The sequence below is a fragment of the Theropithecus gelada genome, chromosome 10, assembly GCF_003255815.1.
Source record: "Theropithecus gelada isolate Dixy chromosome 10, Tgel_1.0, whole genome shotgun sequence".
NCBI classification, from domain to species: Eukaryota; Metazoa; Chordata; class Mammalia; order Primates; family Cercopithecidae; genus Theropithecus; species Theropithecus gelada.
Window position 1 is genome coordinate 91,511,697 of NC_037678.1, and position 24,863 is coordinate 91,536,559.

Below are 24,863 nucleotides of genomic sequence, written 5' to 3' on the forward strand. Positions count from 1 at the left end.
GGAAGGGCAGAAACAAGACTGTGAGCTGGGATCTGGGAGGGGACCTCTAATCTGAAGTGAGCCATGTCTGATGTCTGAAGCCTTTTGGGGTTCAAGATCAATGCTGTTGCTACCCTTTTTCCTGCCTCCCTAGGGGCCTTTTAGGCAATGGTGTGCTGGAGCCAGCTTGCTCTGGCTCTCAAGGGCTGATTGTAAATCTTCAGGAACTCTGCAAACTGCTTGTTAAATACAGCTATTATTAAAAATTAAATTATAGAAACATACAATGTAATAAATTATATTAAAACAAAGTTAATAAATACTTGAAATTCATCACCTTCAATTTTTTTTTGCTATTCTTCATGCTCTTGAGGGTTTTAAAAAAAAATGTCTGTGGTCTCTATACAGTGGATGTAAGAAATAATGGCTAGCTACTGTGCATTCCCTCCCAACTACATGTTTAGTGAGATCACACTGTTCACTTGACATTGGCCATGATTTGAATGCTTACACCTCAGAAATCGGCAGAAGCTACAAATCTGGGCTTTCCCCCCATTGGCCATGATGAGAGTGCTTATACCTCAGAAATCGGCAGAAGCTACAAATCTGGGCTTTCCCCTCATCGGCCATGATGAGAGTGCTTATACCTCAGAAATCAGCAAATGCTACAGATCTGGGCTTCCCCCCTCCCCCCCTGGAATGCTGATTAGGCATTTACAGGCACATGTTACTTTAAGGCAACCACTGCCAACCAGAGGAAACAGAAAGAAGTCCATCAAGTTTGTGTCTTTCTGAACAGCCATGGCAGTTCCAGGCCATGCACGCAGCATGCCTGAGGGCAAGGCTGTGCCCTGTGGGAAACCCTTATGACTGAAAGGGTTTTTAGTTACAAGGACTTTCTTTGGCTTGATAGCTAGTTTGGAGGAGTTTGGGGCCATCACTTCATACAAGTTCCTTGTCATAACTGTACCCTGGCTTACCTTGACATCTGGTGTTTACTCCAAGCTGAGGTTTTAGGGAAGGGTAGTTGGAGGCCAACGGCGGCTCCTAGTGACAGATGGGCAGAGCGTCTGCTTTGGCATCATCCATGGTATGGGCAGCAGTGGTCCGAGTAGGCACCACTGACCTGCAGGCAGGGAGAGCCTGCCAGGTCAGCCATGCGCTTGGCATCAGGAGGAGAGGATCAGAGCCAGCAGTGGTCACAATGAGGGCAAAACCCTCATGGTGGAATATGGACCTGTTTGGGAAGACAAGGCCACAGTACATATAGTTTTCTAGCAATCTAAACCTTATGTATCATGATGTAGATCTTTACAGGACAAGCAAGAAAAACAAAACCTTCAGTTTTGTTCTCCAGTATAAGATAATTGAAGACACTTGTGGTGGAAAGTACTTCTGTCACCAGGAAGATAGATAACAGCCAGCAATCAATGCTTTTCTGTTGTACAAGTTAAAAAAGTCCATTAAATCCATTTATTTTTTTCAGTGCCTACACAGGAATGCATTTGGATACTCCTGCAGATTCATATTTAAGAACAGTCTCAAATCGGTTATTTGAAAGAAACTCAAAGGAAAAAGCAGACACTTCCACAATATGTCCTTGCTCTGTTGTAGTCTGTAATTGTGAACTTTTGTAAATTGTTACAACCCTGGATGAATGATGGGAATATAACAGGTTGTAGAATTGGAGAACGTTAAATCTTTGTTCCTAATGGCAAAACATGTTTTTCTCATTTTCATCAGAATGTGTGATCCATGCCATTTGAAATCAAATTCCAAACACAATGAGCCATTAGTGTAATAGCTCATTACTAACAGCGGTCTTATAAATAATACATTCTTATCATGCACATGCAGCTCGCTGTGAAGCCAGCAAAAGGTATTTCAGGCCATCGAAGTTTTGTTGCGCCAGCGCGGCTGTGGATTAGAAGGACATCTCCATGTGAACCAAGATGGATGCCAATTTTCCCTGCCGAGAGTGAGGCTGGCCGTCTCTTTCTGCACATATGGTAGATGGATTGGTTAATCAGCGTCTGCTGAGTCTTGGGCCTGAAATTACAGAGAAGCCAGACAACTGCGGCTATGCAGCCTTTGTTCACGAGTGCAAACAAGACAAACAATCACTTGTTATTTGGGAAAAAAATTAAAATGTTTATTTTGGACTTTTATTAAAGTGTCAACGGCTTTATAAAACAGCTGTGTAAATCCAGGCTTTTTCAGCAGTATCATTTTAGGGGGACTGTAAAGAAAGGAATATACGTGAAAAAAGTAATTTTTAAAAATACCCCTTGTATTTCAGTTTTGAGGAGAAAATAGAGGAAGTCTCACTTTTATTTTGCAAACACATTTGAGAGCAAATGATTTTTAACTGGGAGACATGTTCGAGAACAAATAGTAGTTTAATACCTAATTTTTTTTTGGTGTCATTTTAAAAACTGAGTATTATTGTAGCCTGATTCTCTGTTTTAGGAGGTTAAAGCATTAACCATTTTCTCTGACTGGGCATTTATGGAAAGATGCTGCATTCTTGGAAATAGAGAATGCCTGTGATTATTGAGTTCTGCTACTTTCTGAATGCAATGGTTATCTAAAAGTCTGAACACTTGAGAGATAGGACCCAGTAAATGTGGGTTTCTAATAACAGCTATCAGAGTCTAATCAGTCAACCAGAATTTACTTAAAATCTACTTAATAATTATTTTATGTGAAATTCAAAGGACTATGTATTTTCTCTCTCTTTTAAAATTTTAAATAGTTTCCTTGCAGAAAACAATGAAATACAGAATTACTTAAGGGATATAATAAGGAGTTTCAGTCACAGCTGTCTCTCAATGTGGAATATGATAGAATTAAAGTCTGTTGTTAATTTCTAATGTTTTGGTACCAATCAGATACCTGGTACCCAACCAGGGTTCAGATCAGCTAGTTACTCATCTCACCTATGTATTACTCATCAAAGACCGAAAATCACGGGGACAACTGCAAGAGCTTCAGAACCAGCATTTCGGGGTGATGGGAAGTTAGACATTTGCAGATGAGACCCACTTGGTGAACCAGCCCAGCCTGACTCAAGTTTACTTCACTCGAACATTTTCCACCAAACTTCCTTCCCTCATATCTCCTCCCCATCAGACTATCCAGTTAATAAATAAGTGAGTTCAAGACAAATTGAAGAGTTTCTACCTGATAAGGAGCTAGGGTCCATGGACTTTCTCTGTACTGGGGGCTGATCACATGAGCACCGGAACAATGACCTGTATTCCTGAGAAATGTGCATGGCAGAGGGGAGGAAAGTAGACAGAAGCACCAGGCTTATGTTGGGGTACAAACACATGACACCAAATGGCAGAGGATATGGAGCAGGCAGGGGCATGGTCTGAGCAGAGGGCAAGTATCCCAATGGTTGAAGGGTCAAGAACTCTGGCAATTTCCCTGTTACTTATGCACCACTAGGTGTGTCCCCAGTGGTCACTTATTGGGACATTTTTGAGCATGTTTTATGTACTTAAGGAAGAGACTCATTCCTCCCTTAAATCTCAGGGTGCCTGCCAGACCACCAGCCGACCACATACTGAGGGCTCTGGAGGTTTCCTGATGAGAATCATTTGACCTCTGATAAAGTAATGAAGTGTTTTGAACTGGGTGTGGTGGCTCATGCCTGTAATCCCAGCACTTTGGGAGGCCGAGGTGGGCAGATCACTTGAGGTCAGGACTTTGAGACCATCCTGGCCAACATGGCTACACAGGAGGCTGGGGCAGGAGAATCGCTTGAACCCAGGAGGCGGAGGTTGTGGTGAGCCGAGATACACCACTGCACTCCAGCCTGGGTGACAGAGCAAGACTCTGTCTCAAAAAAAAAGAATAATAAGGTGTTTTGGATATTTCAGGTGGCAGGCACAGCTGTTGGGTTCATGAGTGTGTGCTCAAGAGTGAACATGCAACTGCTACATGAGTGCTTTGACTTGGGCCCTTTCCACGGACTCTGTTTCCCCCATCCTGATGATGTTCTGGAAGCACCACAAGAGCTAAGTGTCCGAAGAAGTCAAGGTACAGTGGATATCATAGGGACACACTGGAAAATTAAATCTATGCTTTATACACATTGCGCTCTTTGCTAAGTGATGGAACTAGATAGGGTACTTTATATTTCCTTCCCCAGTTCCCCTTAAGGAGTAGTTCCATAGTTGGTTACATCCTTTTGCAAATATCTACAAGCACAGATAGTCATAGTGCAGGGGTGGAGTTAGACATACTGGACTTGGGGCTTTAGGGCTCCCATATTGAGGATGCTCACTTCTTGAATGTTCATTGCTAGAGTAGATGTAAGTTATAGTGAAATAATTACTAGTGTTTCAGGTTTTACACACACACACACACACACACACACACAGAACCAAACATAACAAGTGAATTTTTCAAATCAAGAACTCAGGAAGTTTTATATGCTTTGAAGTTTTAATCCCAACTTTCAGTGCTTCTGTGTTTTTGTCTTTGACAAATCATTTTGTAGTATAGGTCTGTTGCAAGTGGTCATTTTTAACTTGCTTAGGTTACTTCTAGCTATATGAAATGATATCATCAATTTTAAAATATTGTCTGTATCAAGATTTTCACCACATTCAATTAGGTAATCTCAAACTTTGATGTTTTCATTTAGTGAGGTCTTACTGTATCCATGGGTATCTTTGCGATTACATATTTGAGTTCTTACAGAAGACAGATGCAGGCAGGCAAGTTACCGTGGGTACATCAATTCACTTCTCTAAAGCTGGATTTCTTCATTTGTAAAATGAGCATAATAGTAATACCTCCCACACGGCGGCGGGGGTGGGGTGGGTTGTGAAGTTTCACTGAGATAAGCCGAGTAGGGTGCTTTGCACAGTCAACTTAGCACTCAATAAATGTTGATCATCACCGTTAGCAATTTTTTTTTTTCCTTTGTGTCGGCCTTCCACCAACTTGAATCTTCCTAGGGTAAAATCAGGGTAGTTCAAATTGCTATGCTTTTTCCTGTCTGAAAGATTATAACAAGATTGTTCAGAAATGGGAAAAGGAGCACTTGGCTGGTGGCAAAGGACTTGTCAGTCTAGACAACAGAAGGCAGTGACTTGGCTAAGCTTTTCTCCTGAATGCATAAACCCAGTGCACAGCGTCTAGACCTCATCTGAACACACACACTTATCACAGAGAACTTGCAAAGCCACAGGTAGAGGAGTTTCCCTTTTGTTCTGATGATAACAACACCCTTCCCAAAAGAGATTTGGGGTCCTTATTGTTTAACAGTGAAGCCTTGCTTGCCATGCTTCTCAGAGAAGAGCTCTACCATGGGAGAGTTCTGAAGGAACTTATCAGTGTGAGACAGTCCGGGACCATAAGTTGTCATTGTCATTTTCCAATGCTTAAATTCTTCTTTGAAAGCAGCACTAAATGGCCTTTTTTTTTTTTTTTTTTTTTTTCTGAGGTGGAGTTTAACTCTTGTCACCCAGGCTGGAGTACAATGGTGTGATCTTGGCTCACTGCAACCTCCGCCTCCTGGGTTCAAATGATTCTCCTGTCTCAGCCTCCAGAGTAGCTGGGATTACAGGCGACTGCCACCACACCCAGCTAATTTTTGTATTTTTAGTAGAGACAGTGTTTTGCCATGTTGACTAGGCTGGTCTTGAAGTCCTGACCTCAGGTAATTCACCTGCCTCGGCCTCCCAGAGTGCTGGGATTACAGGTGTGAGCCACCACACCTGGTCCTAAATTGCCTTTTTATGGCTGAATATTCTCATATATAAAATGGAGATAAAAATAGTATCTAACCCAAAGAACTGAGGGGATGATTAAATGTTAGAATCTATGTGTTGTGCTTAGCTCAGCGCCAAACAGAAAGTAAGTCCTGAACATTTAAAAATATTTTTTCCCCTGTGGCTATTGTAATGAAGAACAAGTTGAAAAGATGTAGTCCCTTCCAGAGTGTTCCTGAGTGGCTCTGATGCTACTAATGTTTCCTACATAGAATGAATGGAAAATTACTGAGAAACTTCATGGAGCAATGAAATTCAAAATTTAAACTGAACCCTGGACTTAAAAACACACATAAGCTAGTATAGCTCTAGCAAGAGCCCACAGAGATATGGGCACTAAAAGAAGTCCTACTTCTGTCTACCTCCTTTAATATTTTTACCTAAAATCAGTCAATCTAGGACAGGTGGTAAGTAAAAGAAATAGGAAAACTTATCTTCTGTGCCTTGTTTATTTTTGAAAGTCAGCTTTATGTTCATTGACACAAAGATGGTTCTTTATGAAATTTTCACCAGGGAGCTGGCATTGTAGACTTCCAGATAACTTCCAGAGATTGAGTCACAAATCATCAACAGCTCATTATATCTAAGAAAAAAGTCATCAACACATTTTGCTGCCATCTTCCTATCAACAACAACAAAGAATGAGGCTCCAGAGGAAATTCTAAATGTACTGTGATCTGTTACTTTTCTTGCCTGATGAAAGTCTCAAGTTAAAGGAAATATAATTTCTCTAAAATATGAACTAAAATTCTTGTTTCAAATGAGCACACATCACCATGCCTCATATCTTGTATTTTGTTTAGTGCTTTTTCCATTTCAAAGGATTTTTATTTATATTATCTCATTTTATCCTTGTAACTTGGTGGAGGAGAGCTAGGGAAGGTGAGGTTCTCTCTATTTTATACCTGCTCAAGCTCATCCAAGCTTTTAAAGCTCATCAGTGGCTGACCCAGAAGGCAGACCCAGCCTCTCTCTGCTTTTGTGCAAGATGATAGTCTTGGCAAGGTAACTTTTTATCTTGGATGGTTTTGACAGAAAACTCCAATGACGGCTCTGCTACACAAGATACATGATCAGTTTTTTCACTTTATTTTTTTATTATTATTATTACTATTATTATTTTGAGATGAAGTCCCCCTCTGTCACCCAGGTTGGAGTACAGTGGTGCAATCTCAGCTCATTGCAACCTGTGCCTCCTGGGTTCAAGCAATTCTCCTGCCTCAGCCTCCCCAGTAGCTGAGATTATATGTGTATGCCACCACACCCAGCTAAATTTTTTGTATTTTTAGTAGAGATGGGGTTTCACCATATTGACCAGGCTGGTCTTGAACTCCGGACCTCAGATGATCTGCCCACCTCAGCATCCCAAAGTGCTGGGATTACAGGCCTGAGCCACCATGCCCGGCCAGTTTTTTCACTGTAATAAGTTATTTAATGAATGATCACTTCAGTGAATGATCAGTGACCTGCCCATATCCCTCATACTTTTATTTTGTATGTGTGTGCTCCAAACAATTCCTGTCTGCTGGAATCTTCACCTCTGTGTCTGCAGGTTTTTAAAACTGTGAAAGGCCAGTCTGACCTGTGCAGGGGTCAGGCTGGAAGTATCAGGAAATTATCACTCAAGTAACAGACTGCTTCCTTGTCTCACATCCCAGCTTCCCTGCTGGTGCTTTCTCCATTGACTCCCAAATAAATGGTTGTAATTGAGTCTTTAACTCAAGGTTTGCTTCTGAGGGAAGTGAGACCAAGACACTACTAGTTAGGCCTTTTCCTACCAGCTGTGAAAGCATTTATTTATACACAACTGACTTGGGTGAGAGTATAAATACCCCAGCTCCCTCACTCCTCAGGTGGGAGGACTCAGAGACTTGAGTATTGGCTGGTTTCTCAGAGTTCCCCCAAGGGATTAAGTTTCAGTTGTCCATAATAGTAATCTGAGTGATAACACGTGTTGTTTTTTAACTTTTAAGTTCAGGGGTACATGCGAAGGTTCATTACATAGGTAAACTTGTGTCATGTGGGTTTGTTGTACAGATTATGGCATCATCCAGGTATTAAGCCTAGTACCCATTAGTTATTTTTCCGGATCCTCTCCCTCCTCCAACCCTCCACTCTCAAAAGGCCCCAGTGTGTGTTGTTCCCCTTTGTGTGTCCATGGATAACATACACTTTATTAGTTGTCTTTCCTTCCCTGTCCCTTTTCCTCACTCTCCTACTGGTGCATCCTGGAACCACCTCCAAAGTAAACTGCTTATTCTCAAGCTTTTCTCTCAAGATCTGATCTTTCCCATCCAGCTGTGAAAACTTGTAATTTCACACCAACCTCAACCCTTTCAAGCAGAATAATGTCAAGACTCAACATTCTTAAATGAATCCAGAGGCCCTCCTTTCTCTAGCTCCTAATACACATGGTAATTAGCTTACTGTCCTTCATCATCTCAGCCTTATCAAAAGTTTCCCTGGAGGTCTGGCTGGTGTTAACAGAAAGGAGGGCAGAGCTGGTGCGGCTGACCATGGAGAAAGCTGACTTGGCTGGTGTGGTGCAGAGAAGCCAGCTTGTTTATGTGCTTATTCCATGACTGCTTGCCCTGAGCAGAAAGTGCTTTTCAGGATCTATTTTTGGAGGTTTATTACGTATGTCTGTTCTCAATTACAACGGTTTAATGAAGATCTAAATAAAATGCTAGGTTCTACCTTAAAAAAAAAGTTTCCCTGAATCTAAAATGTTTAACTGTGTACAATCAATTTGTGTTTTACCTGAATAATTTGTATATGTTCTCATAGCTACCCATTTTGCATATATAACCTATTACATACTTGTAAACTTTGGTTTTTATGTACTAAACGTTGGGAGTAAACTGGGACCAATGGGAATAAGTTCTAAGGATGCAAATTTTGTCCAAGCATAAGGAAAAAGTAGTAGAAGTGTATTTTTTTTTTTAATTCAATGGAGGACCTACTGTGGAAGTAGCAAGTTCCCAGAATATTAGAAGAATTCATAAAGAAACAGTCATACACACTTACAAAGGGCTTTCTGCTTGTGTGGAAGATTATACTGAATGAGATGTAAGATCCCCTTAAATGCTAAAAAAAACTTATTGAATACACTTCGAGATGTTCCATATGCCTGGCAGTTTATGAATATTTTCCTTCAGTGACAATAAAATGGTTCAAAACAATATTTTTTCCAGTTGGCCGCAGCACTGGCCCTGCCTGGCGTTTGCAAATCAAGCTGTGTCTTTTGTTAGCTGCATCACCCAATAAAGATTTTGGAATCAAGCTTGAGCTGGCAATTTTCTTGATGATGCATAAGGCAAAATAGGGCACAGACTGCATTTCCACAGCTGTACTGGCATCACCACATTTAATAGTTAAAATAAAAAAATAAAAAGCAAAAAACAAAACTTTTGTTCCTCATGTAGGCTGGTGAGATCTGGGCAGCGTGAATCTCTGTTTTAAAAGACTCCTGCAAGGTAAATCCCATTATATACCCAGGGCCCACCTTGCAAAGTCTCTGCAGAACTTGATGTGCTCCTTGGCAGGGAGAGATTTAACTTTACATAATAGAGTTGTGGGATTTAAAAGAATAACTAGTGTAGCCTCTTGTAACCAAGTCATCCGGGAAAACTGTTGCTCATTATACATATAAAAGGCCCTTCAAAATATAATTTTTGTAATGTCTCCATGTAAAACATCGCCATATTGCCTTTAACATTTTTTTAAAATTACTCCTGCTTCAGGAAATGTCTTTATATGTCTTGTTTCAATTTTATGTCTTGTTTTATTGAACTCACATTTGCTTCTTACCTCAGATTCCCTCATCTCTTGGGTTAGGAAACACCTGCAACCACTCTCCCTGTGTTGGAGCTAAAAAACAATGGCTACGTTAAGTCTTATTGATTGCGTATTAAATCATCCCAGGTCTTTTCGCCTCTCTTCCGAAGGTTCCATTTTATATTCCTGGATTCCCTTCTATTTTACTTTATTCTTCTTTTAACATGGACTCCAAATAGGACTGGAGCACGTATCTACAGAGCGTGTCAGGATTTCTGCCGCCATCTTTGCATTATAGATCTCGGAACTTTGTTTTTAACAGTCAGTTAATTCTGTAGTTAACCAGTGACCCACCAGGACTTAGTCTGCCAGGGCTGCCATAACAAAGTGTCACAGACTGGGTGGCTTAAAAAACAGAAATTGATTTTCTCACATTTGTGAGGCCAGAAGTCAAGATGTTGGAGGGGTCAGTTTCTTCTGAGGCCTCCCTCCTTGACATATAGACGGCCGTCTTCTCCCCGTGTCTTCACAGGGTCTTCCCTCTGTACCCACCAGTGTTTTTGTTTTTTCTTTTTATAAGGACACTAGTCACATTGCATTAGGGCTCACCTTAGTGACCTTGCTTTAACTCAGTTACCTCTTTAAAGACTCTGTCTGCAAATACATTCCCATTCTGAGGTACTAGGGGTTAAGACTTCAGCATACAAGTTTCGGGGGTGGGAGGAGGCACACTACAGCCCGGGAGAGGCTCTGTGGTATCGTACTGCCTTCCTTTGGTCCCTAATAGCGGGGCGGTATGTGTTCAGGGTGGGGGATGTTTGGACGTCTACATCCTTTCATAAGCCCATGTTCTTCCCCTGGCTGGATGTAAACTGCACCCACCTAACACTCTGTGCCTGAGGAAAGTCCCTCTTTCCCACCAAATAGGCTTCTCATTGCTCCTGGCGTGGGTTTCAGATCCCCCTAGGAGAGGAGCTCTGCTCTTATAGCCTTCCCTGCCCTGGTCACCTCCACTTCTCAGGAGGCTAGGGTGAGTTCTGGGGCCTATTATAGCTCTCACTCAGTGGCCACACAGCAATTACTCACTTGGTGGCAATTGCCACCAAATTTGCCATTTTCTCATTGTGATCTGGACTTTGAGCATCTCAGTTCTCCCTCCTCCCCCTTACTTTCCTTCCCCTAGATCCTGTGGTGTGGTTCTTTGATGCCTTTAGTCAAGGCTCTGACAGTAATGCAGACAGTGGCAGCAAAGTCGGCTTTACTTAATGTTCATACAAAGCCCTAATATACTAACTTATACTTGTTAAAATTTGAATTTTTTAAATTTATTTTTATTGTTTTGAGACGGAGTCTTGCTCTGTCGCCCACGCTGGAGTGCAGTGGTGCGATCTCGGCTCACTGCAAGCTCCGCCTCCTGGATTCAAGCCATTCTCCTGCCTCAGCCTCCCGAGTAGCTGGGACTGCAGGCGCCCGCCACCATGCCCGGCTAATTTTTTTTGTATTTTTTTTTAGTAGAGACGGGATTTCACTGTGTTAGCCAGGATGGTCTCAATCTCCTGACCTCGTGATCCGCCCACCTTGGCCTCCCAAAGTGCTGCGATTACAGGCGTGATGAATTTTATTTTTTTAAGTCACTGAATGTCTTTAGTGTGTGTGTGTGAGTGTGTGTGTGTGTATGTGTGTGTGTATATATAAATAAATATCTATACACTTATATATTTATATGTAAAAACATATAAATATATATTATATATATATTTGATTTTCTAGAATCTATTTTGTTAATTCTAAAACTTTGCAAGAGATGTTGATAAAACAAATAAATCATACCAGACCTATACCCAGGCATCTACAAGGTTGAGAGTTTAGACTCTTTCAGGGCTCTCAGGGCAGAGCCCCTGGACTGGTAGGATACCAGGAAGACTATAATCCAGACCTGAAACCCAGAACTTGTTGTCAAGGACATGACCCCAAAGCCATCTTGGTGAGCCTTTTGGTTATTTCATAAAACCTGTTGTCAATTCTCCGTCTTAATTCCAAGGCTGATTTCTAAGCCTTTTCTAATGTCTTCAAAAACAGCCACAGCAACAAAGGATGGCAATCACTTAAGAATCTGTTATTTTGCAGACAGCAACATGACTGAGATCTGCATTCCTCCTTTCCTCTTCAGCCCTGGGAGCGGACCTGTGATATCACAGCCTTGCTCTCCAACAGTCAGATTCATTTCACAATGGTGGAAGTACAAGCGCATTTTTATATGGGGCCTGGAGGTCTTCGGAAGAAAAGTGCCTTTATTTATATTCGTTATGATCATTATGTGCTGGGATTATTTTCTCAGTAGGGGATGTCTCTTTTGCCCGTATTTATGAAGCAGGGGAGAAGGCATTTAATGAAGTTCAAGAGTGTATTTGACTGTAAAACACATCTCAGTACATTCACATGTAAATAACCCTTTTATTTTTTCTCTCTGGTGACCTTTTCCCTGTTGGGGTAGATCACAGTTTGTTGTTGTTTTCCATTTTCAAATGGAAGGCTGAAAGATAATAATGAAAGATTATGCAAAAAAATCCGTGTTTAAAATAATGTTGATATGCCACTTGTGTTGCAGGATAATTATAGTAATTTGGCTATTACGCTATATGGAGTCAGGAGTTAGTTGCTAGAAAACACGGTGATAGGGGTGATTCAAGGGATTTTCATCCCAACTGGGTGTTTGATCCTGCTGACTTTTCTCTTGAAAATCAATTGCTTGCCGCGAATACTCTGAATTCCCCCTTGATTAATTGGCCATCAGTGGGTCACACCCACTGCACCGAGGTCACTGTGAGTTCTGTTTACAAAGAGTTTTTGTTGATTCTTAAAATATCATGGACCACATTTAATCTGAGCCAAGCGGCTAAGGAAGCAATTACTAAAAAGCACAGTTTTTGCACATGGCAACAAACAAAGGAAAATTTATTAATTCTGAAGCCCAATGTGAAGCCAGTTATTTGCCTACTGGGTCAGAGGCCTTCTCTCCAGTGCATTTTGCTTGGGCTTTTGATATTTTCAGACCTCCAGAGCCAGGTAGGCTCACTCAGTAGAAGACCTGGTAGAGGCGCCTTGGAAGCATCTTTGACAACTTTTCCATTTCTCCTCAAGGTAGTTGATAGATTCAGGTTTTCTATTTCCTTTGAATCAATTTTGGAAATAAGATTGTTCTAGAAAAGCTTAATTTAGTATATGAAGATGAAAAATTAGCATACAGTAGTGGAGATAAATATAGGTATATATGTATAATATATGTGTGTGTATATATATGTATCCAACTCTGTGGAAACATACTTAATTTTTTTTTCAGAGACAGGGTCTCATTCTGTTGCCCAGGATGGGGTATAGTGGTGCAAGTACGGCTCACTGCAGCCTTGAACTCTTCCTGGGCTCAAGTGATTCTCCTACCTCAGCTTCCTGAGTAGCTGGGACTATAGGTATGTGCCACCATACCTTGCTAATTTTTAAATTTTTTGTGAAGACAGGGTTTCACTTTGTTGCCAGGCTGGTCTTGAACACCTGGCTTTAAGCAGTCCTCCTGCCTTGGCCTCCCAAAGTGCTGGAATTTCAGGGATGAGCAACCACACCCAGCCTGTCTTTTTTATTGAGTACTGATTTAAATCTACGTTAAATATTCTGAAATAAAGAGAAAAGCAAATCACAAAAGTAACTGTAAAAATATTCATAATAAATGTGGGAAAATATTAAACTTTCCTAAAACTGAAATGCACATTAAAACCCAAGATCTTTTTCTCCCCCATTTTGCCTACTAAATTCTAAATATGCGTTGTAATTAAAACACTTAGTTCTGGGCAAGAAGCACTGTAATGAGCACTCAGATTTTCTGATGATCTGAAGGTTGACTGATATAATATTCTGGAGTACAATTTACTCATGGTTATCACAGAATCCATTAAATGTTCATGTTCTTTGACTTCAACTATAGAAATTTGAGGAAATAATACTAATACTACAAAAAGATCTATATGCAAGAATTTCACTAAGCTTAATCGTAATACTAAAAATGAACAAACAAAAAGTATCCAAATAAACAAATGTAAAAACCCCAAGTCTCCCACAAGGAGATGGCTAAACTTGTGAATATCCCTTAGACAGATATGCAGAAACCTTTAAAAAGAAGGTTACAAATAGTGAGGGGAAATGGTTCAGATATAATCTTAGGTGAAAAAAAAATCAATGCAAAATGAATTGCAATATGAGTAAAGTTACCTGATAAAACACATGTTATGAAGAGTACAGGGAGGCAATAAACTAAAATGACAGAAGAGATGGAGTCACAGAAGTGGCAATAAAGCAATGCTTTTATTTCCTCCCTATATTTTTTAAAATGTGGAAACAATATTAAATCTACAGAAAAGTTGCAGATACATTTTTTTCTTCCTAATCCATGTCAACGTAAGTTGCCAACATGAAGCTGGATCACCTTGGAATACTTTTGTATGTATTTGCTATAAAGAGGGACATTCTTCTTTACAACCTCAAACATCCACTGATATCAGGAAATTAACACAAATATGATACTACAATTTAATCCACAATCCAAAGACCCCAGTTACATTTCTTCATTTGTCCCAAGGATGTCCTTCGGGGCAAAAGAATCCAGTCCAGGATAACAAACTGCAGTTACTTGTCATATTATCTTTCAATATGGAACAGTTCCTCAGTCTTTCTCTGCCTTTCATGACTTAGCCCATAATTTTGTAGAACGTAATTTATTTTTGTTTGTTTGATGTTTATTCATGGCGAGAGTCATGTCATGCATGTGGAACTCTGGGCTCTCAGTCCATCCTATCTGGTGTGATACATTTTCAGTCTGCCCTGTTACTGATGATGATGTGTGTCACTTTGATCACTTGACTAAAATGACTCTTTTAGGTAAAAATTAAAATTATTTTGACTTATCCCCGTCTGTGCAGAAATCTGTCGTAATGTCTTTCTTCCTGACCTCTGTATTAGCTGTACCCTGATTTTTACTTGGAATCAACTGATCCTGTTTTACTCCTTGCTTGGCGTTTCATCTTTGCTCCACCCAGCATCCCACTGCAGGTACTTGTGGCTGTTGAGGTCTCCTTGGGTAAATGATGCTCTTGGTTGCTCCATAAGTCAGTCCTTCTATGCTTGAGCTGGTGTCAGCCTCTGGTAATTGCTGTGCTGTGGTCCATTTCAGGTATATGGCTCCTGACTTAACTTTGTAGCCAAAAGAGACTTCAGGGAGGCAGAGTCCCTTTCCCCTCTAACTAGGATGCTCACAAACCGCATGGACCCAGCTCCCAAGTGCTCGGTCTAAAGCTTTACCTACAATTTATTCTCTCCTGTAGCTGTGATTATATCTCTTTCTTCTTAAAGTCGTCTTTGCTTTTTCTCTGTCTTTTCTTTTAATTAGGTTTTCCTGTTTGGTCTTTTCAAAGAGTTAGCTCTTAATCTATCAAGTCTATGGGTTTCTTTTTGAATTTATTCATATCTGCTTTTATTTTGCAACCTCTTTTCTCCTGATTTCTTTGAATGTGTTTTGTGCTTCCTATTCTAATTGCCTGGTTCATTCTTTTTTTTTTTTTTTTTTTTTTTGAGGCAGAGTCTCACTCTTGTTGCCCAGGCTGGAGTGCAATGGCGCAATCTCGGCTCACTGCAACCTCCACCTCCCAGGTTCAAGTGATTCTCCTGCCTCAGCCTCCCTAGTAGCTGGGATTACAGGCATACACCACTATGCCTGGCTAATTTTTTGTATTTTTAGTAGAGACAGGGTTTCGCTATGTTGGCTAGGTTGGTCTGGAACTCCTGATCTCAGGTGATCCACCTGCCTCGGCCTCCTTGTTTTAAAATAAAAGCATTTCTTGGGAAGAAAAATTTTTGCTATACCAACTTAGGTCCAAGTGGTAGGGGACCTGCAAATTGACTAACAGATTAACAGGAGAAAAAAAGTATTATGTATAAAATAATATATAATATTATGTATAAACAGCTTTGGTGGTTGTTAAGCTCTTCATTTCCCCCATTTGAAACTTCTCAAAAACATTCACAAACAAGGAGCAGAGTTGATTGCTGTGGAGAGAAGACTAGGGCTACAAGTTCCAAGGAAAGAGATCTGCAAAAGGAGACAGCAACATAGATTAGAATGCAGAAACAAAAATAAAAACCAAGCTTAATATCTGGAGTGACTATCAACCCAGTTTCTGAGACAAAACGGCATCCAGTCAAAAAGACTTTTAAACATTAGGTTTGAAGCCTTTTTAGATGGGGGAGTGAGCATGGCATTGGCAAACTGACGGATTTCCCAGTTTGCAGTTTGAAAGTTGTTGGTGATGGCATAGATAGCAAATCACCACAACCACAGTCATGGCTGTTTCCTGGAATGCAGCATAGAGGATATGAGTGTTACAGTGAGCTTCCTGAGTGGCCCACACAGCAGCAGCTCCAAGCACGAGGCCCGTACTCACACTTACCTATTGTGATGATGACTATTTTGAAGTTCATGTCAAGCCATCTAGCTTCAGCTCACAGGGCTTCTTAAGACCTTGGAGGGAAGGGGGCAAAACAAGACAACCTAGAGTCTCAAGGTTCCGGGCAGTCAGATTTTACCGTGATGCCAAGTCAGGAGAATGGGAGAATATTTGGAAACATTAATTACTGGCAACATGTGTAAGATAGCAGAATCCAGTTTACAAAAAAGTAGGAATGGCTCAGAGATAATGAACAGAATTACAATCTGATAACTCACACGAGTAGATTATAGTTTTCCCTTGAAATATAGAATTTATAATCACCCTGATTTTGATCAAAGATAATAAAATTAATATTATTTTGTTTGTAAAATAAGTCCAGTCTCATTAAATTTGATTATTTATATGAATTTATATGAATACTTCAAAAATGATAACAGACCACATTAAAATTTGCTTGCTGAACTGAGATTCAGAATCTCAGATTGGACTCTTAAAAGCCTGCTGGGACTAGGAAGTCAGGCCACGAACTTGCTACCGGATTTCACCTGTAATGCTTATAGATTTGGGTGGATTCCTTTTCTTAAGGTCCCCCAAATATTCTAAGATTCCTGGGCCTGCCAGGAAGTAGCCTTACTAACTCACCTAAAAGGCTGGGAACCCTGAAGGCTGGCACCAGGCTGCTTTTTCCAAGAGGGCTTTGTAAGCACAGGCTCCATAAAGTCAACCTTATTTCCTTAAAGCCATCATTCTCAAATAGGACAAATACGACATTCCAATCAGATCCCTGGTCATAACCAGCTATGTCTTGTTACAAGGAGGACAGATTCTCATTGAAATTACGTAAACAACTATATTGCCATGTAAATGGGGATACTCAGTAAGAGTTTTGGAATTCCGGAGGGTTCAGGCAGGGAGAAAAATAAAATATTTCATTTCTGTTTACAAAAGCATAATATAAAATTGTTGTAAGTTATAGGTAGCTTATAAGAAAAGAGGGAGGGGTTCCTTAAATCCAGGAGAAAATTTTAAACAAAGCCATAACGTTTATTCATCAGTTCATTTAGTCCAGTGTAATTAATTCTTGTTCTGCTTGATCTAGGGTAGTAGTTTTAGGAATCCCTCAGCTTCTCCACTAGAGTTTTGGAATTCCCTACTCAGTTCAATGGTATAATCTCAAAGTTATTTATGCAATACCTTCAGAAGCCTGCACCCTAGAGTACTTGGCATATTCCTTTTCCCTGGGTTTCCTTTTGTTGAAAACAAGTTTTCTACCTTATTATAGCTTCTAGAAAAACTTGAGAATAAAACAAAAACTATCCAGGATAAGAAAAGTCTTAAATGGTATGACTAATGATCTGATGAGAGTTCATTATAAAAATAGCAAAATTGATGAGGAAATTTGGTTGTTTCTGTGGCATAGAACTTTTAAAATAAAAACTGGAATTATGACTATAATATTATGCTGTTGTTGTCTAATATCAGGCAAAGCAATACCAGCACACATCATAGACAGTGAGGGCATTGACAAATTTCTAGGAACTTCATATACTTCCTGAAATATTTATATTCATAACATTTACATAAAATATATGTAAAAATATAACCTTGGGAAAGTTAAGTATCTCTTCTTATTTGACAATGCTTTTCATGCATTTCAACATACCTAATTTTATTTTATTTTATTTTTTCACATTTTCCATCACTCCCTAATTAATTTTTGATATCTCTCTTTTTTTTTTTTTTTTTTTTTTGAGACGGAGTCTCGCTCTGTCGCCCAGGCTGGAGTGCAGTGGCCGGATCTCAGCTCACTGCAAGCTCCGCCTCCCGGGTTCCCGCCATTCTCCTGCCTCAGCCTCCCGAGTAGCTGGGACTACAGGCGCCCACAACCGCGCCCGGCTAATTTTTTGTGTTTTTAGTAGAGACGAGGTTTCACCGTGGTCTCGATCTCCTGACCTTGTGATCCGCCCGCCTCGGCCTCCCAAAGTGCTGGGATTACAGGCGTGAGCCACCGCGCCCGGCTGATATCTCTCTTTTTATAAGGTGAAAGAACAAATCCTTTGTTATTTTCTAGGGGCTTTCTGGAAAGTCAGGAAATTATAGCAGCTGAACTTGAACTTCCAGGATAAAAGGGTCGTCATTCTTCTCTCAAACTGTAAACGCCTTTGTGGGGGCGAGGGGGTCAATGGAAGCCGTATTTTTAGGAGGCTCTGCTTAAGTTTAATGTTTCTTTCTGTGGCTGCTGATTGTTGGAATGTTTTCAGTTTAAAATAATCTTCAACCATTTTGGTGGGCTGTTCATCACTTCACATTTAAAACCATGCATCTTCCACTCAGTATTGCCTTGTCTTTATCCCATAAACTATTACCAAGTGATATTGATATTAACATCTTTATTCTCATTGTAGTTATTTTATGAATGTCTGTTGTTGTGATTTTAATCTTCTCTTTTATCTGAAATTTTTTAGGGAAGTGGTTTGATTTCCATTGGGTGTGATTATTGTGTGTGCTTGTCCTCTTGTCTTTAATTTCTAAATTTTTGCATTGTGGTCAGAAAATATGACCTGTGTAATTTCTACTTTTGTTTTAAATTAAGGTCTTTTATTACAGCCTTGTATAGGATCAGTTTCATACATGTCCATGAAGTTTCGAAGAGAATGTGCATTCTCTGTTTATAAGGCTCAAACTTTTGTATAATGTGGTTAAAGACGGCTTACTATGATATTCAAATCTTCCATAACTTCATTATTGCTTACATGGTCTGTCTTATTCTGAGAAAGCAAAATTTCCCAGTTCACTGGGGTCTTATCTTCTCCACTTATCACTGCATTTGTAAAACTTTTGCTTTATGTATTTAGATAGTGTGCTCTTTGGTACATGCAGGTTCATGACAATTAGGTTATAATTGTGGATATCTTTCATCAATACAAAATAAGTATCTTTGCTCCATCTAATATATTTAGCTTTGAATTATATTTAATCTGATATAATATTTCCGTTCCTAGGCCCACACTGTACCACAAGAAATTTTATAGTGAAGTGTTCTAAGCAATGTCCTCCAAGTCTTGGGCATAGACAGTTTTGACACGGGACAATGAAGAATGGATCCTAGACAACTTTACTCAAGTCGCCCGCCCCATGTTGTTTTGCCTTTTACATTTAGGTCTACCACCCACACATAATTGATTTTCATATATGGTGTGATATAGAAATCACATTTTATTTTTAAAAATATGAATATCCAATTGACTAAGTACCATTTATTGAAAGGGTCATTCTTTCCCCCAGTTGCAGTACCTCCTTTGTCACAAATTAAATGTCCATATATGTGTACATCTATTTTGGGATTCTCTGTTCTTTTTGTCAACAATACACTGTCTTAATTACCATAGACTTATGATAAATCTTGATACTGGCAGAGTAAGTCTTTCCACCTTGTTTTTTAAGATTATCCTTTTTATTCTTAGTTGTCTAATTTTCCACATAAACATGAGAGCTCAAAAAAATAAATAGGCCAAATAGGCTGGGTGCTGTGGCTCACGCCTGTTATTCCAGCACTCTGGGAGGCCAAGGCAGGCAGATTGCTTGAGCCGAGGAGTTCGAGACCCCCCTGGGCAATATGGTGAAATCCTCTCTCTACAAAAAGTACAAAAAATTAGCCAGGCATGGTGACATGTGCCTGTGGTCCCAGCTACTGAGGTGGGAGGATCACCTAACCCTGGGAGGTAGAGGTTACAGTGAGCCAAGATCGTACCACTGCACTCCAACTTGGGTGACAGAGTGAGACTCTGTCTCTAAAATAAAATAAAATTTTAAAATAATCATTTTGGGGATCTTGAATGGGATTGCTTCAAATTTATAGATCAGTTTGCTGGTGGGGAAACTGACATTTTTACAATATATTAAGCCTTCTAATCTCTGAATGTGGTATAGCCTACAATTTATTTATTGAAGGATAAATAAGTGTCTTAGTTTCTTCCTATAATGTTTTATAGATTTTATAGAAAGGCTTTGCATATCTGTTGTTAGATTTATTCCTAGATATTTGGCATTTTTACACTATTGTAAATATCTTTTAAAAATCATTTTTCAAATTGTTCATGGCTGTTATGTTGTAGTGGAATGGGCTTTCGTAAATTGATTGACCTTATATCTGGCAACCTTTCTACACAGACTTACTAATTCTAAGATTTATCTGTATATTCTTTTGTATTTCTCTATATAATGTAAATTTTTGTTCTTTACCTTCCGATCTTTATCATTTAAATTTGTTTATTTACTGACTAATACCTTAAATAGAATTGGCATTAACAGGCATCCTTTTGTTGATCTCAGAATTAACTGAAAAGTTTTCAGTATTTCATCATTAAGGATGACTTTGTGAATACTCATTATCATGTCAAGAAAGTGTCTGTATTTCTGGTTTGCTAAGAGTTTCATTAGAAACGATTTGTTTGTTTGAATTGAATTTTATAAATTTTTTTTTCTGTGTTTCCTGAAATGATCATATGATTCTTCTCTATGAATTACATTGATTGACTTTTTATGTTAACTATTTTGTTAATTTCAATTTAGTCTTGATATACAATTCTTTTTATGCAGTGCTGGATTTTGTTTGCTAGTGTTTTGTTTAGGATTTTTGCACCTATGTTCATGAGTGAGATTGGCCTGTAACTTTCACTTCTTGAAGTGTCCTTCCTTGCCAGACTTTGGAAATGAAGTTATGCTGGTCTCATAAAACAAGTTGAGGAGTATTCTCTCTTCTATTCATTTCAAGTTTATTACTGAGTTTATTTTAAAAGTTAGTTTATTACTTCCAAAGAATAGAAGAGAAATACTTTTAAAGTGCATGTGCTAATATATTCATAAAATTTCTAAAGATCAAATCAGTATAATTGGGATATTCATCACCTTAAATATTTGTCTCTTCTTTATGCTGGAAACATTGAAATTATTCTTTTCTAGCTATTTTGAAATATATAATAGATTATTATAAACTATAGGCACTCTATTGAGCTATCAAATACTAGGTCTTATTTCTTCTATTAAATTATATATTTGTACCCAATACAAATTTTCTCCTCCTCCCCACCCCACTCCACTGTTCTTCTTGGTCTCTGGTAACCACCAATCTACTCTCCACCTTCATAGATCCATTTTTTTAGCTCCCATACATGAGTGAGAATATGTGATATTTGTCTTTCTATGCTTGATTTATTTCACTTAACATAATGGGGGCGTCCAGTTCTATCCATGTTGTTGCAAATGACGGGATTTTACTTTTTAATGGCTGAACATTATTCTATTGTGTATATATACCACATTTTCTTTATCCATTCAGGTAGCACTTCAATGTACTGATTTCATTTCTTTTGAATATATACCTAGCAGTGGGATTGCTGGATCGTATGGTAGTTGTAGTTTTGTAGTTTTTTGAGGAACCTCCATATAGTCTTCTATAGTGATTGTACTAATTTACATTCCTATAAACATATGTATATGTTTGGGTTTCCCTTCTCTACATTCTCACCAGCATTTGATACCTTTTTGATAAGCATCATTTTAACTGGGATGAGATGTTATCTCATTGTGGTTTTGGATATTTGCATCTCTGTGATGATTAGTGATGTTGAGCATTTTTTCATGTACCTGTTTTCCATTCATATGTCTTCTTTTGTGAAATGTCTATTCAGATCTTTTGCCCATTTTTAATGAGATTTTTTTTTGCTATTGAATTATTTGAGCTCCTTATATTCTAGTTATTAAACCCTTGACAGATGGGTAGTTAGCAAATAATTTCTCCCATCCTGTGGATTGTCTTTTCACTTTGTTGATTGTTTCCTTTGCTGTGCAGAAACTTTTTAACTCGATGTAATGCCGTTTGTCTCTTTTTGCTTTGGTTGCCTGTGCTTTTGAGGTCTTACACAAAAAATCCTCGTCCAGACCAATGTCCTGGAGTGTTTCCCCAATGTTTTGTTCTAGTAGTTTCATTATGTCAGGTCTTAGATTTAGGATTTTAATCCATTTTTATTTTATTTTTGTGTATGGTGAGAGGTAGGGATCTAGTTTCATTCTTCTACATGGTTGTAAACTACAGTCAGCCTACTGATCTATCAAACACTGGGTCCTACCTCTTCTATTAAACTGTATGTTTGTACCCATCAATCAACTTCTCTTTCTCTCCCCAACCCCCTTACTCTTCCTGACCTCTAGTAACCAGCATTCTGTTCTCTGTCTTCATGAGATCCACTTTTTTAGTTCCCACATGTGAGTGAAAACATTTGGTGTTTGTTTGTTTGTTTGCACATTTTTTTATACTCCTGGGCTGAAGTGATATATAGGTATGTAACACTGTGCCCAGCTGGTGAATAATATTTTTAATGTGTTGTTGAATTTGGCTTGCTAGTATTTTGCTGAGGACTTTTGCATCCAGTTTTCCCAGTACCATTTATTGACCAGACTTTCCTTTCCCCACTTTATGTTATTGATGCCTTCATCAAAAATAAATCAGCTGTAGGCCGGGCACGGTGGCTCACACCTGTAATTCCAGCACTTTTGTGGGCCGAGGTGGGTAGATCACTTGAGGTCAGGAGTTTAAGACCAGCCTGGCCAACATGGTTCTACTAAAAATGCAAAATTAGCCAGGCATGGCAGCATGTGCCTGTAATACCAGCTACTCAGGAGGCTGAAGCAGGAGAATCACTTGAAACCAGAGGGTGGATATCGCAGTGAGTTGAGATTTTGCCACTGTACTCCAGCCTGGGCAACAGAGTGAGACTCCATCTCAAAAAATAAATAAATAAGTTAAAAATAAATAAATAAATAAATAAATAAATAAATAGGCTGTAAATGCATGAATTTATGGCTGAGTTCTCTGTTCTGTTCCATTGGTCTTATGTGTCTGCTTTTTATGCCAGTACCATGCTCATTTGGTTACTATCGCTTTGTAGTACGTTTTAAAATCAGGTCGTGTGATGCCTCTAGCTTTGTTTTTTTGCTCATGATTGCTTTGGGTATTCAGGGTCTTTGTGATTTTGTATAAATTTTAGCATTGTTTTTTCTGTTTCTATGAAGAATGTCATTAGTAAACCTTTCATTGAATCTATAAATTGCTTTGGGTATTATTGTCATTTTAATGATATTCTTCTAATCCATGACCATGGGTTATCTTTCCGTTTTTGTATGTGTATATCCTCTTCAATTGTTTTCATCAGTGTTTTTTAGTTTTCCTTATATAGGTCTTTTACTTCTTTGGTGAAATTGATTCCTAGGTATTTTATATTATTTGTAGCTATTGTAAATGGGATTGCTTTCTTGATCTCTTTTTCAGATTGTTTGCTATTGGTGATAAAATACTACTGATTTTTGTATTTTAGTTTTGTATCCTGCAACTTTACTGAATTTATTTATTGTTTATTTATTTATTAGTTCTAACAGATTTTTGATGGAGTCTTTAGGTTTTTCTAAGTATAAGAACACGTCTGTGATGAAAACAAATTTGACATCTTCCTTTTCAATTTGGATGCCCTTTCTTTCTCTTGCTTAATTCTTCTGTCCAGAATTCCTAGTATTATGTTGAATACAAGTAATGAAAGTGTGCATCCTTGTCTTGTTCTAGATCTCAGAGGAAGGTCTTGCAACTTTTTTTCATTTAGTATGATGTTAGCTGTGGGTTTGTCATATATGGTCTTCATTATTTTGGGGTATGTTCTGTCTCCCTCCCTCCCTCCCTCCTTTCCTTTCTTTCCTTTCTTTCCTTCCCTTCCTTCCTTCCTTCCTTCCTTCCTTCCTTCCTTCCTTCCTTCCTTCCTTCCTTCCTTCCTTCCTTATTTCTTTCTTTCTTTGTCTTTCTTTCTTTTTTGAAACAGAGTTTTGCTCTTGTTGCCCAGACTAGAGTGCAATGGCATGGTCTCGGTTCACTAAAACCTCCACCTCTCAGATTCAAGCAATTTTCCTGCTTCGGTCTCCCAAGTAGCTGCCATTACAGGCACCTGCCACCACGCCTGGCTGATTTTTGTATTTTCAGTAGAGATGGGGTTTCACCATGTTGGCCAGGCTGGTCTTGAACTCAGGTGATCTGCCTGCCTTGGCTTCCCAAAGAGCTAGGATTGCAGGTGTGAACCACTGCACCCAGTGTTTTGAGGTATGTTCCTTCTGTACTCATTTTGTTGAAGATTTTTATCATAAAGGGATGCTGACTTTTATTGCATGTTTTTTCAGCATCTCTTGAAATGATCACATAGTTTTTGTTCTTGGTTTTGTTAATGTGATGTATCACATTTCTTGATTTGTGTACATTGAACCATCCTTGCATCCCTGAAATGAATCCCATTTGATCATGGGAAATGATTTTTTTTTTTTTTTTGAGACAGAGTTTTGCAGTGTTTGCCAGGTTGGTCTTGAATTCTTGAGTTCAAGTGATCCCCCTGCCTCAGTCTCCCAGTAGCTGGTACTATAGGTATGTAACATTGTGCCCGACTGGTGAGTGATATCTTTAATGTGTTATTGAATTTGGTTTGCTAGTGTTTTGTTGAAATGTTTGTGTCTATGTTCTTCAGTGGTATTGGCCTGTAGTTTTTTTTTTCGTTCTGTCCTTATCTGGTTTTGGTATTATGGTAATGCTGTCCTCATAGAATGAGTTTAGAAGTATTCCCTCCTCTTCAATTTTTTTGAAGAGTTACAGTAAAATTAGTATTCGTTCTTTAAATGTTTGGTAGAATTCGTAGTGTAACCATCAGGTCCTGGGCTTTTCTTTGATTGTAGACTTTTTATTATGGCTTCAATTTTGTTATTCATTATTGGTTTGTTGAAGTTTTCTATTTCTTTGTTG

The 24,863-nt window shown here is 38.9% G+C and overlaps 1 protein-coding gene across 2 annotated transcripts in view; it reads left to right on the plus strand.

Annotated features, from left to right (window-relative positions):
- CFAP61 (cilia and flagella associated protein 61) overlaps positions 1–24,863 on the plus strand; it is a 296,810-nt gene that overhangs the window by 41,463 nt on the left and 230,484 nt on the right. For both annotated transcript variants that reach the window (XM_025399395.1, XM_025399396.1), the window contains exon 8: positions 3,867–4,026. In XM_025399395.1, coding sequence (XP_025255180.1) covers positions 3,867–4,026 — 160 coding nt within the window. The remainder of the gene's footprint in view (positions 1–3,866; positions 4,027–24,863) is intronic.